Source organism: Mixophyes fleayi, chromosome 1 (assembly GCF_038048845.1).
Source record: "Mixophyes fleayi isolate aMixFle1 chromosome 1, aMixFle1.hap1, whole genome shotgun sequence".
Taxonomy (NCBI): domain Eukaryota; kingdom Metazoa; phylum Chordata; class Amphibia; order Anura; family Limnodynastidae; genus Mixophyes; species Mixophyes fleayi.
Genome location: NC_134402.1, coordinates 99,673,715 through 99,690,088, shown reverse-complemented (window position 1 = coordinate 99,690,088; position 16,374 = coordinate 99,673,715). Strand labels below are relative to the sequence as shown.

The following is a 16,374-nucleotide window of genomic DNA, read 5'->3' as shown; positions in this document are numbered from 1 at the left end:
TTCCTGTTTATCCCTAACAATGGAAATAATGCTGGTATTGCTGTGCAGATGCTTATGAGAGGCTCAGTCTTCAGAGTTTCCAGTATGACATGAGGTGGTGACCTGAACTTGCTAGTCAAAGAGGCTCAGACATGGCCTGTAAATCCGCTCCTTGTGCCTTGGACTATGCTGATGCTGTTGTTGCTGCTGTTCCTTTATGCAAGTGTATACATATATTGGACATGGACATTGGACATAACCTAACTAAATTTCATATCATAGCTTTGCAGACACAGCAAAGAAATATGTTCTGTGTCATTACAACCATAGCGTTGTTCATTTCTACCAAAGCTTGTCTCAGTAAAATAAGAAATATTGGTACATTACGTGTGTTAGACTACAGAGGATAGATTATTTACAGTGGTGGTTATAAATGAGAAAGTTGGACACAATATTTATATAATATAATCAAGTGTCAGATACACAAGAGAGAATAGTATATTTACAGTGTTGTTAATAAATGTAAAATTCACTTACCATAACACTGAGGTACATGTTAAATAAGGGCTGAGAAACAATGGTCTAAATTGATTAGAATCAATTGTAATGTTGAAAGAAGTAGTAATTTCTTAAAGGTCCAACTTTGTGGATTTTTAAGGGGTTAATTGTGCAAAATAGACCCCAAAATATATTTTGCAAATGCAACCCCTGCCCTAAATGTAGATGATGGTTAGATGCACTCTTTAATAGAGTGCATCTAACAATTACTTTTATGGAGTCGATCACCATCTACAGGTGTATGCAGTCCTCTGTCTTTTCCTGCACCCCCAGCACATCATCTAGCTGACATCTGTAGTTTGAACTGGCAATCCCGAAAACTCTTGGGGCTAGATTTACTAAACTGCAGGTTTGAAAAAGTGGAGATGTTGCCTATAGCAACAATCAGATTTGAGCTGTCATTTTGTAGAATGCTATAGATAAATGACAGCTAGAATCTGATTGGTTGCTATAGGCAACATCTTCACTTTTTCCAAACCCACAGTTTAGTAAATATACCCCTTGGTGTTGGTCGGTTCACACTTGAAAATGTTTGGTATTGACACTCTGGTAGAGGCAGGCCATAAACAGAGGGACCATTTTATCAGTTACATCTACCAAATAGCATAGTTGCTACACCATTTTCTTTAGAACAGCCTGAATGTGTCGGGCAGGGGCGCACGTAGTGGGGGTTTCTGGTTCTCCAGAAACCCCTCCCCATCGCGAAAATCAGAGGCTAAACAGTGCCCCTACATAGTACTGTACAGCAGCCACGGCGCTGTCAAAGAAGCGTCCGCGGCAGTGCTGTATTGTAGTACAATACAGCACCACCGCGGACGCTTCTATGACAGCGTCACGGCTGCTGTACAATACAGTGCCGCCGAAATGGAGCTGCTGGACATGCACAGCAGCTCTCTCTATTTTGTTTTCCCGGGGGAGGGGGGGGGGGGAAACCCCCGTTTTAAAATCTTGCGTGCGCCCCTGTCGGGATTGGACTCACAAGAGGATACTGGCCTATGTCACGTACAGCGTGTCCCATAGTAATTAGTTGGTGAACCCACAGATACTTGGTTTGGTTACATTCTGCAGGCTGGAAGGCAATTTCATTAAACAAAATGCATTCTCATGTTCTTGGACATTTCCAGGACTTTACAAATCTTCTGGCTGGGGGTATTTCTTTGATGAAGGTCACAAACCAGAATTAAACTGGGATCTATCAGACCATGCAATGTTCTCCCAGTCATCCAGTGTTTGTTCTCCTTAGCCCACTAGAACAACACCAACATCAGTCCATCTAAGGTTGCTATCTGCTATACCCAGCTGTAACATGCCTACTATTCTACACAAGTTGTATCATGTTATGTTGTCCTTTTTTTCAATGGTCTGTTTATGACCAAAGGACCAATGGTGTCTGAGTGATCTTTAAGTTGTGGTCCATTTTCAGTACACCAGAGACAGTGTCATGTGTGTGTGAAACCTCTGCACTACTACTTTTCCTAATCTACTCTTCCTGACACTTAAAAATGTTCACTTGTCTTTTTTCTCCGGAGATTACACAGAAACGCGATCAGTGATAACTGCTTTATATAGAATTGTCTGTGCATCGCTGTGATGAGCAGTCAGTTACCTGGGCAGGTGTATTTATCTGCCAGCCACTCAATGCATGTCCTATTCTTCCTGAACTGCCTTCTCAGATCTCAAGAATTCAGACTTCAGCAAACACAGTACTAGAAACAACATATCTCTGCTCTCTGTCAATTACCTAGTTTCCCTTAACTTTATTGTGTAATGTCGGTGTTGTTTTTATTTCCACAAATTATGTTACCCAGCATAAATAATTTTGTGACATGTAAACAAATTTACAGTAATTAATTTCAAACCGAGAAAACAACTATTCCTACTACCGCCACAAGGTGGTGGCATTTACCAATACTGCTAATGGCACTAAATTCAGTGTATTGAAAAAAAATGTTTTATAACAAATGTAGTGGTTTTAATAACTGCCCTATTTACAGCAATGCATGCACTGGTATAGACATAGACAAATACAATGTTACATGCATGTCCCACTAAGTAGCGCAGCATATGTGTGTTCTACGTTTATTTGATCAGTTGACAAATTTAGATCAATTTGTGTAAAGTTTACTTTTAAAAACCTGAAGCCGTGTAATTTGGCCAAACGTTTAATAATCTTATATAGTAAATTCTCATGCGTGGTTTACTTTTCTGGCCTAATCTGCTGTATAACTAATTACTGCAACTCATTTGGATTACTTTAAATAAATATTATAAACCAGGTAAAGGTGTGTTATTGAGAGTGTTATTGAGAGTGGCTTTATTATTTACTAAATAAATAAGTGATAACATGTTTTGGCACCCATGGGAGGTATTCAGTTTGCAGCGGAGAGCCTCCGGTACGGTCGTGAAGGCACTCCAATGCGATTTAACATTGCGGATTTCTGAGAAGAAATCTGCGATGTTGTGGTATTATAGTACCTGAAATATTGCGGCTAATTTATTACACCCCACGGCGTCCAATGCTACATTTTGAGACCGATACTTAGGGCTAGATTTACTAAGCTGCGGGTTTGAAAAAGTGGGGATGTTTCCTATAGCAACCAATCAGATTCTAGCTTTCATTTATTTAGTACCTTCTACAAAATGATAGCTAGAATCTGATTGGTTTCTATAGGCAACATCCCCACTTTTTCAAACCCGCAGCTTAGTAAATCTAGCCCTTAATGTTTAAGTAAAAAAATTGAGTAAGTAGTCTCCTGGACAAAACCATGTTACAATGCAAGGGGTGCAAATTAGTTTTCTATTTTGCATATAAGTTAAATACTGTCTGTATTTTCATGTAGCACACAAATACTTGATAGCTTATTTGTACACTGAAATTTAAAGTTGATATTTGTGTGCTACAGGAAAAACAGACAGCATTTAACTTATGTGCAAAATAGAAAACTAATTTGCACCCCTTGCATTGTTACATGGTTTTGTCCAGGAGACTACTTACTCAATTTTTATTACTTAACTTTGCTTAATGAATCATAATTCCATGTGAGAAAATTTGGCTAACCTTCTCTTTATCTGTTTGTAGTTTGGTTGGAAAAGAAATGATTTTGACTTACTTGCAGCTGGAAGGTAAATATGGTTTATGCAAAACATAATACTGGCTGCTTTATAGAGGTCTATGTATTCTATTAATTTAATGTATAGTATGTTTAATTGAAAGTTACACACTAGGGTTTGTTTAGTTACATTACATGTAAGTGCAAATTTTTCTCTGAACCACAGCAACTAACCAGACACTTGTCTAACTTGTACTAAGCAGATAAATAGCTAATTGCTGATTGGTTGCCGTAGTTCAGTGGAAATGATAGAATGTAAGTAAATGGGCTCTGGTGGATTGAGTTTTGGGGTGGTAACAAACATAATCTTTACTGCACTTTTCATGTCAACATTTCAAAATAAAAGACTGGAAAAAATTCACCTCAGGACCATACACCCATATTTTTCCAAACAGCCACAATCTTATCCACCCAATATACCTCAAATATACTGTCTTTATTCTAATAGGCTCCTGTCTAAAATCAGAACATTGCCACCCCCAAATCATGCTGTTTGTTTAAAGAGCTAATGTCTAGAAATAGCCCTTTGGACTTGAGCACATAACTGTTATATATTCATGTTAACTCCATTGCGCTTTCTGATGATTTTGAATTGAGCGTGCACTATTTTTATGCATATAAAATTGGTCTTTCTAAACTTTTTAAACATATTTGTTATATTGTATTGGCATTGGGGTTTTTCCAAGTAAAGAGATACTATACATATTGGGCCTGATTCATCTAGGCAACGCATACTGAGCGCAACCTACATTAGTTTTAAAACGCACAGAATTCAGGCATACGCGCGCCCGAATTCAACAAGGAGTGGATCTGAAGATACGTGGGCTGATGAATTTGGGCGTAGGTTGCTCCGCTCTACTAAACAAGACACTGCAGGATATGGGCAATAATTATATGGTACTATGCCAACTGTTGTTAATATAGGCATTAGTGATAGAACAGTTAAAAGGTGGGCTTTATATATATATATATATATATATATATATATATATATATATATATATATATATATATATATATATATATATATATATATATATATATTGTAGTCATGAAACACATTTATTAGGAAGATTTAATGGCTAATTAAATACAGTTTTACAGTTGCTCCTGATTGCAAACACATGTTATAGCATGCATATGCGCCTGTTGTCACTAGTAATCAGGACGTATGCTACTCTCTTAGCTGAAGCAGAAAATCGAGTATCTTTGAGATGCGGAAAGCTTGAATCGGACTTGAGTTCAGCACACCCTTACTGTACGTTGACTATGGGCGAACGCCCCTTTCGCCGCCCCATTCCCTCCCAGAAATTTGTAAGCTGTAGTAAGTGTCCTTTGCATAACAAGAGGAATTGAATGTTGCTGTGTTTAGATGCGTGTGGCCAAGTTCTGGGCTTGCGTAAATCAAATTTGCGGACGATACGCTGGAAATTGGCAGATACGTGCCTTGATGAATCGGGCCCATTGTGTACAGAGAGCTGTGAAATAATACTGCAAAAATAATATTTGTGGTGTTTTTGCCTAATACACAACTCACGTTCTTTTGCAGTCTCGCCGGTCACCTGATAGAATGTGGCGCCCAGTGCACTGGCGGAATATACACAGACTGGCATCTCATACCAGACTGGTAAGTAAACACTCGCTTTAATCTTGGCTAAAATGCTCTTATCACTATTTTTCTTCATTTTCATAATGTCTTTTTGTCTCCCGTGGAGTTCATTCAAAGTCACCTATTTAATGTAGAAAGTATTAGTGCTGACAGAAGAGCCCTTTTATTTTTTTCTTGCCATTTTAATAACTTTATAAATGTTTGAACTTTCAGTAAAAAGGAATCTCTGTTAAAGTTAACAGGAGGAATGAAAAAAGTTTAAGTGACTGAAATGATCTTTAAAGTTTGACAGTCTTAATGAGAGTGAACTGCAGAGATATGTTGTTTCATCATACACAATGCATATTTTATGCTGAAGTGTCGTTGAACCGTGTTTCTTATATCCCCACATGTTTATTAGGGAAGGGGGGGCATAGTTGAATGTATAGTATAATTATCTTGCCCTCTTATCTAATCACCTATTGAAGAGTAATCAGTACCAGTGTTCTAGCCTGGGCAGGTCACCACATGTGGTAGACTGATAGCAGACATTCTTCCCTTCTGTGTCAATCACCTCCTAGCAGTGGAGAATCGCACCTCAGCTGCCTTGTGCAGGAAGCCTGAGAGCAGACAGCAGCACACAAGCTGTGTAATTATATCATGTGTAGTGCAGTCTACTCTGGGCAGACTTTAAACAAGGTCATAGTTAATTTTTATAGATCATTCTCTCACTTTAGAAGAAAATAACTGTAGCCCTTCATTTTTTACACAGTTATGTTAAAATTCAGTTATTTTCTTGAACTAAAATGTACATATAGGTGTATTTTGTATGTTATTGTGTGCTTAGTTACACAAAAACATTATTCTATAAAGGAGAAATTTGTTGTTCATTTCATGGTGTTTGGTATTCTAAACTCTTGTAATGAGAAAATCATAAATACATTTCCATCATAAAATAGTTTTCCACCAGGATTCATGATATTCAGCTAAATTACCTCAGATGCAGTTTCTTCAGAGGTATACATACAGGCATTTAAAATCCATTCAAAGTGTAGACAAAACCTCATGAAGAAATACACCCGCGGTCGGTATATCCCGTAAACATGGTACCAGCTGCATGGCAATATAAAGGTGTGTGTGTAAGTATGTATGTGTATATATATATATATATATATATATATAAGTTAACCCGTGCATGATACTCATGCATTCTAGTCAAATCAAGCTACTTAAGGTGTTAAAAAGGTTCTTGTCATGCATTTGGGCCATAGCCCAGGCCTCAACCACCAACCACTCCCCACTGTCACCCCCGGCAACCACCAACCACTCCCAACTGTCACTTCTCCTTCAAGAAATATATATATATTTTTTTTAAATCTTTATAAACACTTTTAACAATTAACAAATTAAATTAACAAATTAAAAACATCTTACTATACCAAACTTCAGCCCTTTCTGAATTTTTTTTCCCACACACACTAAGAATTTAGTAGGTCAGTGTATAACGCCGCCCAGCAGGTGGCGCTGCAGCTTGGTTTTACTTTTTCCACACACAGACAGACTAACACACGCCACTAGACATTTATATTATAGATATATATACAAAACAAAAAGACAGTTATATCATTGTGTCACAGGGGCAGCGCCAAAATGACGCAATCTGCTCCGCCCCCTTCCGCACTCCCACTTCACACCGTACAAAGTTGATAAGTATGCTCTAAATAGTTATGTTAGAACATCATATAATGAATAACGGTGCTGCAGTTGGTATCTGTGTGGATTTTCCCCCTCTGCTTTATTAGCTTAAAACTTCTCTGTTCTGAGAAACAATATCCCTAAATTGTCAATAATAGTGTCTGTAGCTTAGAGAGTTTGTAGAAGATCCATTATGTGAACACACCAAGTGGTAGATATCACAAATAGGGTTTCCAGAAATTATAGTGCTAGAATGTTGCTAAATCTTTTTCCCTTTTCCCATTCACATATTAGTAGCCACTGGTATTAGGAGGAAATTATAAAATATAAGTGGTAATGTTAACATGGAACAAATATCAAATGTGTTCTATAAATAGGGATCTTCTTACCAATCCCCACTCTGATCATTCCACAAAACAATGTAAGAGTTAAAGTGTAGGAGAGACTTCTTTTATGTAAGGCTGGGTACATACTACAGGGTTTTCAGGCGATTATCTTACCAATCATGTGGTAAACGACCATTTGGCCCCATATCACATTAGTGTGTACGCTCCAACAATGAACAATTATCCTTTCATAGCACATCATATTGCTTAATTTGATTTATAAACTGAACTAAAAATCCCGGTCAACGATGGAACGATGTTGTTCCAATTCTGCAGTGTGTATGTACTCACGACCGTCAGTGTTCATAGATCTCTATGGAGTTTGCAGAGTCACCATCTTGGTGAGAGATAAAGAGCACAGATCTGAAGGTAAATCTTATAAAACATGTTTAGTGTGATTCGGCATGCTGATCGGGATGATCTGATTTTCTGTAGTGTATACCCAGCCTAAAAGTGTAACTTTAATTATACCTCATTTTCTCAGAATGTTTTCAGCTAATATACTTCCGATTTATACAGTGCAGTGTCCTATTTAATATAAGATTTTCTGCACACTTCTCTGTTAAGAATTACCCCCGTAGACCTGGGATGTCGGCAAAAGTAAAACTATCACTTCCCCAGATCAGAGCTATGTGAAAATCAAATTGGCTCTGCTGACACCCGCTTACCTAAGTGTGTATCTTCCGCAAGTTCATTTCAATATCTCATCCTGCAACACGAAACCTCGTTTTTCTATTTAGGAGCTGAAATCAGGCAGTTTGCTGTGTCTGGCCCACATGCTCCAAGGAACACCCTAATCTGCCAAGCTCAGTTCATCAGAACTTGTATGCTGTACTCAATGTTTATTTTTTAACTCTATACATATAGTAGGAAAAACTTACTCAGTAGAACACTCCCATACGTCCATAGGGATATGCTATTATTGGTTAAAACAGTGTTGTTTAAGTTATAATTGTAGGTGTCTGACCCAGATTGGACATTTCATTTGCACTCCAGGTGTAACAGTAACCATATTAAAGCACCTTATTCTTTATGTATCATGTATACACACAGTATCACACTTTTGCCTGTATGTGTTTGCTGCAAAACTTACCATAAGTGAAGTTTAATTATTTAATTAACAGGCACAATATTGGCTTTCCAATAGTGGAGTGTACCTCTGATGGGAAGTTCTCCGTATCAAAGCCACAGGAAACCGGAGGTCTTATCTCTTTTGGCACTGTGGCAGAGCAATTGGTTTATGAAATTGGCGATCCTGAGCACTATATTCTTCCAGATGTGTCCTGTGATTTCTCCTATGTTTCCATTACTGAAGTTCAAGGTATGTATGCAAACAACATCTTAATTGGGCTGCATCAGTTTAGGGACTGTAATACATATATATTCAATAGACTCATTTTCAAGTTTTCTGGAATGGCACAATATATGTTTATATGAAATAAATGTATACAACCTATGTGCTAGACTGCCAGAGAAGGTAAATCGCACAGTTGAGAGAACTTGTAAAATATTTGTAACTTGCTGCTGATATGTACGCTGTACATTGTAGCTTGTATATGTCATTCTTTAGGATAACCTGCCAATCATTCATTTGTGAATTGTATAATTGATACAGTTTGTGGGTATTACACACGGTGTGGTTACATAGTTTACTATGCTGTATTTTAGACTAGAGAGCCATTGCCCCATAATCTCCTTAACTCCTCTCATGTCCTACTGTCAGTCTTCATTCATGATAACCACAATACTGCTTGGGAGAATTATCTAGCAACAGAGAATCAGTCTGCAAGGATTAGAGGTTTGTCATGATTTTGTTGCTTTGTGGCTAGGCTAAAAACCAAAGCAGACTTAAGTGCTTAGATAATCTGATGCATTGACCTATCCTTTACCGTTGCTACAAAGGGTATCTTCACAGGTTGTGTGTGTTAAAAAAAAAAAAAAAAAAGAGTTTTGGACAGAAGCTATTTAAACCAGTGTCTATGCAGCTGAATTCTACTAACTAATTCTCACTTGCAAGTTTATAGTGAATATTGCCTTCCTTGTTACGGCTCAATATATTGCATTTATTTTCTGACAATTTTAAATTCAGATGTTCATGGACACTTTTTTTTACTGATGATGAGATGCATTGTGAAAATTGGGAACAAGAGGTCCGTAGACACAATTTCCCGTAATATTCACAGATTATGAATGCTGCATGCTGGTCAAGCTTCAAGTGGTGTAGAGACCGTATTTATGGTACCTCCGTTGGTTAGTGTGTGGCCACAGAGCTTACACTCTCCTCCACATCCAAGTAAAATAACAATTTTTACAGTGATGTTTGAGGGGACAAGGAATGGGTTTCAGCCTATACTTTCGATGGATTGTCTTTTACTCCATTTGCATGCACTTTATACATGGAAGCATTATGTGTAATAAAGACAGCCCTGACCTCCACTTGCGCTCAATTATTATTTAAAAAATAAATGAAGATCATTTGGGAGAAAACAATGTTGAAATTAATAAGAAGGGCCCAGTTTGCTAAAGCAACGTTTTATTAATTGACACCATTTCTATCTGGACTAATAGTCATGCAAAAGTTTGCACTTCCCATTTTCTCTGGGGCAACATGGAGGTGCGCACCTTCTTATTATCTAGGCGGATGAATATGGGCGTTTAAGACCCACTGTGTCAGTGCTATTATTTGTAAGAGTGATTTACAATGCTGCATTTATGTAGTATAAACTAGGGATGTGCACCGGCGACTTTTGAGGTCTCGTGTTTTGTGTTTTGGATCCGGATTTTCATTATTTTTGGGGTTCGGATTTGTTTCGCAAAACACTTGACGAAAGGTCTCGGTTCGGATTTAAGGTTTTGGATTCGGATTTTTTTTGAAAAAAACATAAAAAGTTTAAAAATCAAGTTTTTGGGCTTATTTTCACTCCTACGCTATTATTAACCTCAATAACATTCAATAACAAGCATTTCCACTAATTTACAGTGTATTCTGAACACCTCAAAATATAGTTATTAGTCCAAAACGTTGCAACGAGGTATCTTTCTGGACTGCATAGTGGAGTGGCCCCGGTACCCAATTTGGTACCGGGGCCACAATACCTCCTCCAAACATGGTACAGACCATTCGTCATTGAGATCCCATCAAGTATGTTAAAGACAGACAGGGTCGAAGTGTTATTGGTTGACTTTGTAAACCAAAAAACTGTCCCTGTTGCACATAGTCGTGCAATAAAGACTGACTTTTTCATTTAAAGGCACCATCTTTCAAGTGTAGTGTTTGTAAGTCATATTATACTTTTGGTAAAATTGGTTTATTTTGTTCCTCTTTATGGTAACTACTAATAGAATTAAAGTATTAAATAGAAGCGGCAGTTCCTCTTTATGGGAATTAGTAATAGAATTAAAGTATTAAATAGAATTAAAGTATTAAATAGAGTGGTATAGAGTTGTAGTGTGGTATAGATAGAGTGGTCCCCACAATATAATAATAAAACCCTCAACTGGTCTGAATTCCACCAAACAAGTATCTGGACTGCGTAGTGGGGTGGCCCCGGTACCCAATTTGATACCGGGGCCACAATACCTCCTCCAATTTCCAAGTGTAGTGTTTATAACATCTTAACACTACACTAATTCTAGCAGGTCAAAACCTCTTCTTTTAAATAATGACAGGGCATTTAACTTTTGATTTAATTTATTGAATTTGTTGGCATTTTCTTTTACTTTTTGAACATGGCAAACGACTGTTGAATGGTCACATAATGCCAAAAAAAAAGTTGCAAGATGGAATTGTCCTTGGGCCCTCCCACCCACCCTTATGTTGTTGAAATAGGACATGCACACTTTAACAAACCAATCATTTCAGCGACAGGGCCTACCAAACAACTGTGGCTGAAATGATTGGTTTGTTTGGGCCCCCACACCAATAAAACAATTCATCTCTCCCTGTACAAACTAAACAGGCTCTACTGAGGAAAGATGTCGTCCTCATCCTCAACCTCTGATTCCTCTCCCCCTACAGTGTGTACTTCCTCCTCCTCACACATTATCAATTCGTCCCCGCTGGACTCCACAACCACAGTCCCTCTGTACTGTCTGGAGGGCAGTGCTGTACTTCATTAAGGAATTGATTATTCATTTTTATAAACATCATTTTTTCAACATTGTGAGGAAGCAACCTCCTTCGCCGCTCACTGACCAGGTTCCCCGCTGCACTAAAAACTCTTTCCGAGTACACACTGGAGGGGGGACAACTCAGTTAAAAAATAGAGCCAGTTTGTACAGGGGCTTCCAAACTGCCTTTTGGAGTTCTACCACGTCACTACCTCTAGTTAATTTAGATTGCAAGGCTTGTAAATAAAAATACTTTGAAGATAAAAAAAAGCAGGCTGCACAGACTGTGGAGCTAGAAAGTGAAATTAAAAGGACCACGTTACTTTGGTGGCTATCTATGCCCCCCCTCCCTACACTTGTAGTTGAATATAAATAAAGCAGCCTGCATAGACTGTAGAACTAGAAATTCAAATATACAAAGAAATGGACAAAGGCAGTTTGGTATCTGTCTGCATCAGATCCCCTCTCCACTAGGAGTAAAACAGAAAACTTTTCAGCCGTTATATAATCTAGAATATAAATAGAAATTGAGAAAGGCAATTTGGTATCTGTCTGCATCATAATCATCAACATCCTCCTCAGCGCCAGCTACATCAATATCCTCCTCCCAGTGTACAACATTGACACCTTCATTAGCCAAATCTGTAACTGGACTGTGGGTGATCCTTCCAGCATATGCAGAGGGCGTGCTGCAAATGCTGGATGGAGTCACCTCTTCCCGTACAGTGATGGGAAGGTCAGGGTTCACAACCACCAACACCCTTTGACTCGCCTTGGGGATTTGTGATGTCATCTGTTTAGAAGGCAGAGTTCTTTGCTGTTTTGTTGTTGTTGCTGACAGCATAACTCTCTTAAATTTTTTGTAGGGGGGGGGAGGGGGCTTAGATCCTTGGGTGAAGCTGGACCACTAGTCATGAACACGGGCCAGGGCCTAAGCCGTTCCTTGCCACTACGTGTCGTAAATGGCATATTGCCAACTTTACGTTTCTCCTCAGATGATTTTAAGTTTCTCTTTTTGCTATTTTTTGAGAACTTGGGCTTTTTGGATTTTACATGCCCTGTACTAGGAGATTGGGCATCGGGCTTGCCAGACGACGTTGATGGCATTTCATCGTCTATGTCATGACTAGTGGCAGCAGCTTCAGCATTAGGAGGAAGTGGGTCTTGATCTTTTCCTACTTTATCCTCCAAATTTTGGTTTTCCATTATATGTAGCACAAGAGAGCATACCCCTAAGCCACACACACTCGGCAAAGCCTTTAAAAATTATATGCGGCACAGGAGAGTAGCACTGGACTTATACTGCTGAATCAGTGAACTTTGTAATAGCAGTACCACTGGACTTTTACTGCTGAATGTGTGAACTTGGTAATATTGCAGTACCAATGGGCTTATATACTGCTGGATTGGCTTTGCAAATTTGGTTATAATTATTTATTTTTTAAAAACTTGGGAATAATGGGGAAATAACTATGCCCTTAGAAGCACAGAGCACAGGACACAGCACCACTGGACTGAACAGGACACAGCGCAGGACCCAGCAGCACTACTGAACTCAGCAGGACAGAGCACAGGACACAGCACCACTGGACTGATACTGCAGAATGTGTGAACTTTGTAATATTGCAGAACCACTGGACTTTTACTGCTGAATGTGTGAACTTGGTAATATTGCAGTACCAATGGGCTTATACTGCAGGATTGGTTGTGCAAATTTTGTTGTAATTAAAAAAAAAAATGTAATTAGTTTTTTGTATTTTTTTTAAATAACTTTTTTTTATTTTTTTAAACACTTTGGAATATTGGGGAAATAACTATGCCCTTAGAAGCACAGAGCATGGGACACAGCACCACTGGACTGAACAGGACACAGCACAGGACCCAGCAGCACCACTGACCTCAGAAGGACAGAGCACAGGACACAGCACCACTGGACTGAGCACAGCACAGCACAGCACAGAACTTAACTGAACAGCACAGAACTTAACTGAACAGCACGAGATATAGCAGGACAGAGGACCACCTAACACACCCTCCCTCTACCCTGATCAATGCCCGAGTGAAGATGGCGGCGACTAGCGGGGAATTTATAGGATCCGAGTATCGCGAGATCCGACAACGGGATTATGAGTCAGAGCCTCAGTTTCAGATTTGAATTTGGCGCCAATACCCGGATCTGTCTCTGATCCGACTCGGATCGGCAACGTTCGGGTGGGCTCGGATTTCATAAATCCGAGTGCGCTCATCTCTAGTATAAACTCACATTTATTTAAAAATATTGTTTCCCAAGTAGAAATGTGCACACAGTGAGTTATGTATATACCTTATAAAAGCTGACAGCCTGTATACTGGTATGAGAATTTCAGGCAGATGTACAATGTAAATGTTTACCTACCAGAGAGTAATGAGGTATGCTATATTGACAAATAGCTGCAGAGTTTTACCCCATGTTATTGTGTATGTATTTTAACCTCCCAATGAACCTTTACCTTGACAAAGACCTAATATAACATGGTTGAACTTTAACTGAACTTTCTCATGAACTTTTTAAAAGTTCTCTGGACAAGAAATGGAGCTGATGGAGAATACATAGATTTCTTATACATTTTAGACTCAAGTGCTTTGACACGTATAACAGAGGCAGTTAGGAAGCCAATATCTTTTCCTTTGCCATTCTTCATTTAGTTAATTGAAGTTATCTCTACTGTACATACTTCCCTTGGACATTGTATGAACTAAAAATGAACTTTACAGGCTGTCTTCAATCTTGTCTGTTTCCTCCAAAATTTCACATTTTTAACTATTACCCTCTGAAAACAGCAAAGAACAAGTACTCAATAGAAGTAATATTTCAGGGCTTATAAAAAGGCAGCGTAGTAAACCTTGGTCACAAAATACAAATGATCCTTTATTACCTTAGAGTCATGATTTGAACAGATATTGTCAAAGACAAAATCACTGAAGCAGGTCAGCTCCCCTCCTCATGTTAGTCTGTGGCCTTGGTCAGCTGTGTGATTACTGCCTCTCACGGATCTAATAACGCACCGTTTCCCATGCAGCTTCCATCTTTTTTTTGTTTTTAAAAAAGTGACAAAATCCAGGTTAGGAGAGGGGATGAACATTGCTGGAATTGTTTGTACTAAATATATTCAGAACATAAGTGAACATCAATGGGGGAAAAAGTATTGGTTACACACAGAAGAAACCATCCTAATAGGGCTTGTTTAATAAAATTGCCCCTATGTGGTTTATTTCATACCAGCCAGTTATATATTTGTTTTCATTTAATAAACTAGACTAGAAAAATTACAGAATCTGATTGGTTTCTACTTTAAACAAATTGGGTCTTATTTTCCGAATTGTTTTCGGTAGCAAATAATAAATAAAAAATATTAATTAACGAGTTGTTTGCAGTAATGACCTCTATACGGTTATGGTTAGTATTGCTATGGTTGTGATAGTATTTGGTACTGTCATAACCATTTATTTTCTTGTAAAAAAAAAAAAAAAAAAAATGTTTACGTTTAGGGAATTATGTACAGTGTTTTAGGGAATTTCCTGATGAGGTTAAGGACCCATTTTAGTCCAATTTCATAATCGGCTCTGTGATAAGGGGAAAGTCACCTTTAGCTTGCATGTCTTGAGCCCAAAGAATATATTGAAAGCTTTAATATACAAGTGAGCTGTGTCTGTGTTCTGCTGATGACAGGAAAACCTGTGTAACGGGATTCAGAACCTGTGTATTGAACAGCACTGACAATTGTTAAGACTTCACTTGATATAACTGAACTTGTGCTTTCTGTTTTCTCAGATGATGAAGCAGTCGAGGTGCTGGGTGCTCGAGGAGTGGCGCCTTCTTCATCTTATAAGGTGTTTACCCTTTATAACTTATTTTTATACAGGGCTATTGAAATAAAACATGTATGTGCCATACATAGCATCATTTGTGGTTTGGTACATTTTATTGATGTTTGTGTGTGATAACTGGTTATGTTTCTCTCGATCAGTTAACTAACAAGCTTGTTATTGATAACAAGCTTACGTGTTTTGCTTCATGTCTAACTGAGACCTTTTCAGTTAATAAGCCTAGGTCAGTGTTGGCTAACCTGTGACACTCCAGGTGTTGTGAAACTACAAGTCCCAGCATGCATTGCATATATATATATATAGCAGCTTTGGGTGAGGACCATTCCTGGTGGGACCTAATGAACCACACACATTCATCCTCACATTTTAGACCAAAGAGCTATAGTATAATACTGCTGGTATAATAACGTAAATATTGAAGTTGTATATATGTTGTGTTGATCATAGTTCATGCATACAGTAGCCTAACATAGAGAATAAATACAGGTATTTATTTATTTGTAATAATTATAATAAAATCATCTGTGAGCAGGTGTGTGCCACATACCTGGATGGATTCAGAGCCACTGCTGTGTGTGTTGTGGGAGGGCCAAGGGCAGCCGAAAAAGGAAGACGTACAGCTGAAAGCATTCTGAGGAGGTAATTACATTAGACTTCATCTTGGTAGAACATTACTGTTTAATTTCTAGGCATTTACTCAACTGTACCCCAACAGCCCCTCTATAGTCTTGTGGGAACTATTTTTGAAATGAAAAGTGTTACCAAATGTGGTGTTTTAACATAATTTGGTTTGCAAATGTACAACACATTTAAAAATGACCCTGCTGTCTCTCGCATTCTCTCCCTCATTATCTATGTAGTTCACAGTGATTGTAGTTGGTAAACTCCAAAACAGCAGCAATTATTTACTTTCTTTCATTCCTGGCTTTCGTAGCTGTCTATTGGACTGGGATCCAGTGACTGTCTAGGCCATAGATATTTCCCCTTTCTCACTATTTTTGGGGTTGAAAAAGTTACATCTATTCCTGTACATATCTGTACAGATAGATACACTCAGTGGTCACTTTATTAGCTGCTTCTG

General features: G+C 38.3%; 1 protein-coding gene across 2 annotated transcripts in view; it reads left to right on the top strand.

Moving 5' to 3' along the window:
• LOC142140654 (uncharacterized) overlaps positions 1-16,374 on the top strand; it is a 74,528-nt gene that overhangs the window by 19,655 nt on the left and 38,499 nt on the right. For both annotated transcript variants that reach the window (XM_075198409.1, XM_075198399.1), the window contains 5 exons: positions 3,617-3,660; positions 5,197-5,274; positions 8,441-8,637; positions 15,238-15,296; positions 15,826-15,932. In XM_075198409.1, coding sequence (XP_075054510.1) covers positions 3,617-3,660; positions 5,197-5,274; positions 8,441-8,637; positions 15,238-15,296; positions 15,826-15,932 — 485 coding nt within the window. The remainder of the gene's footprint in view (positions 1-3,616; positions 3,661-5,196; positions 5,275-8,440; positions 8,638-15,237; positions 15,297-15,825; positions 15,933-16,374) is intronic.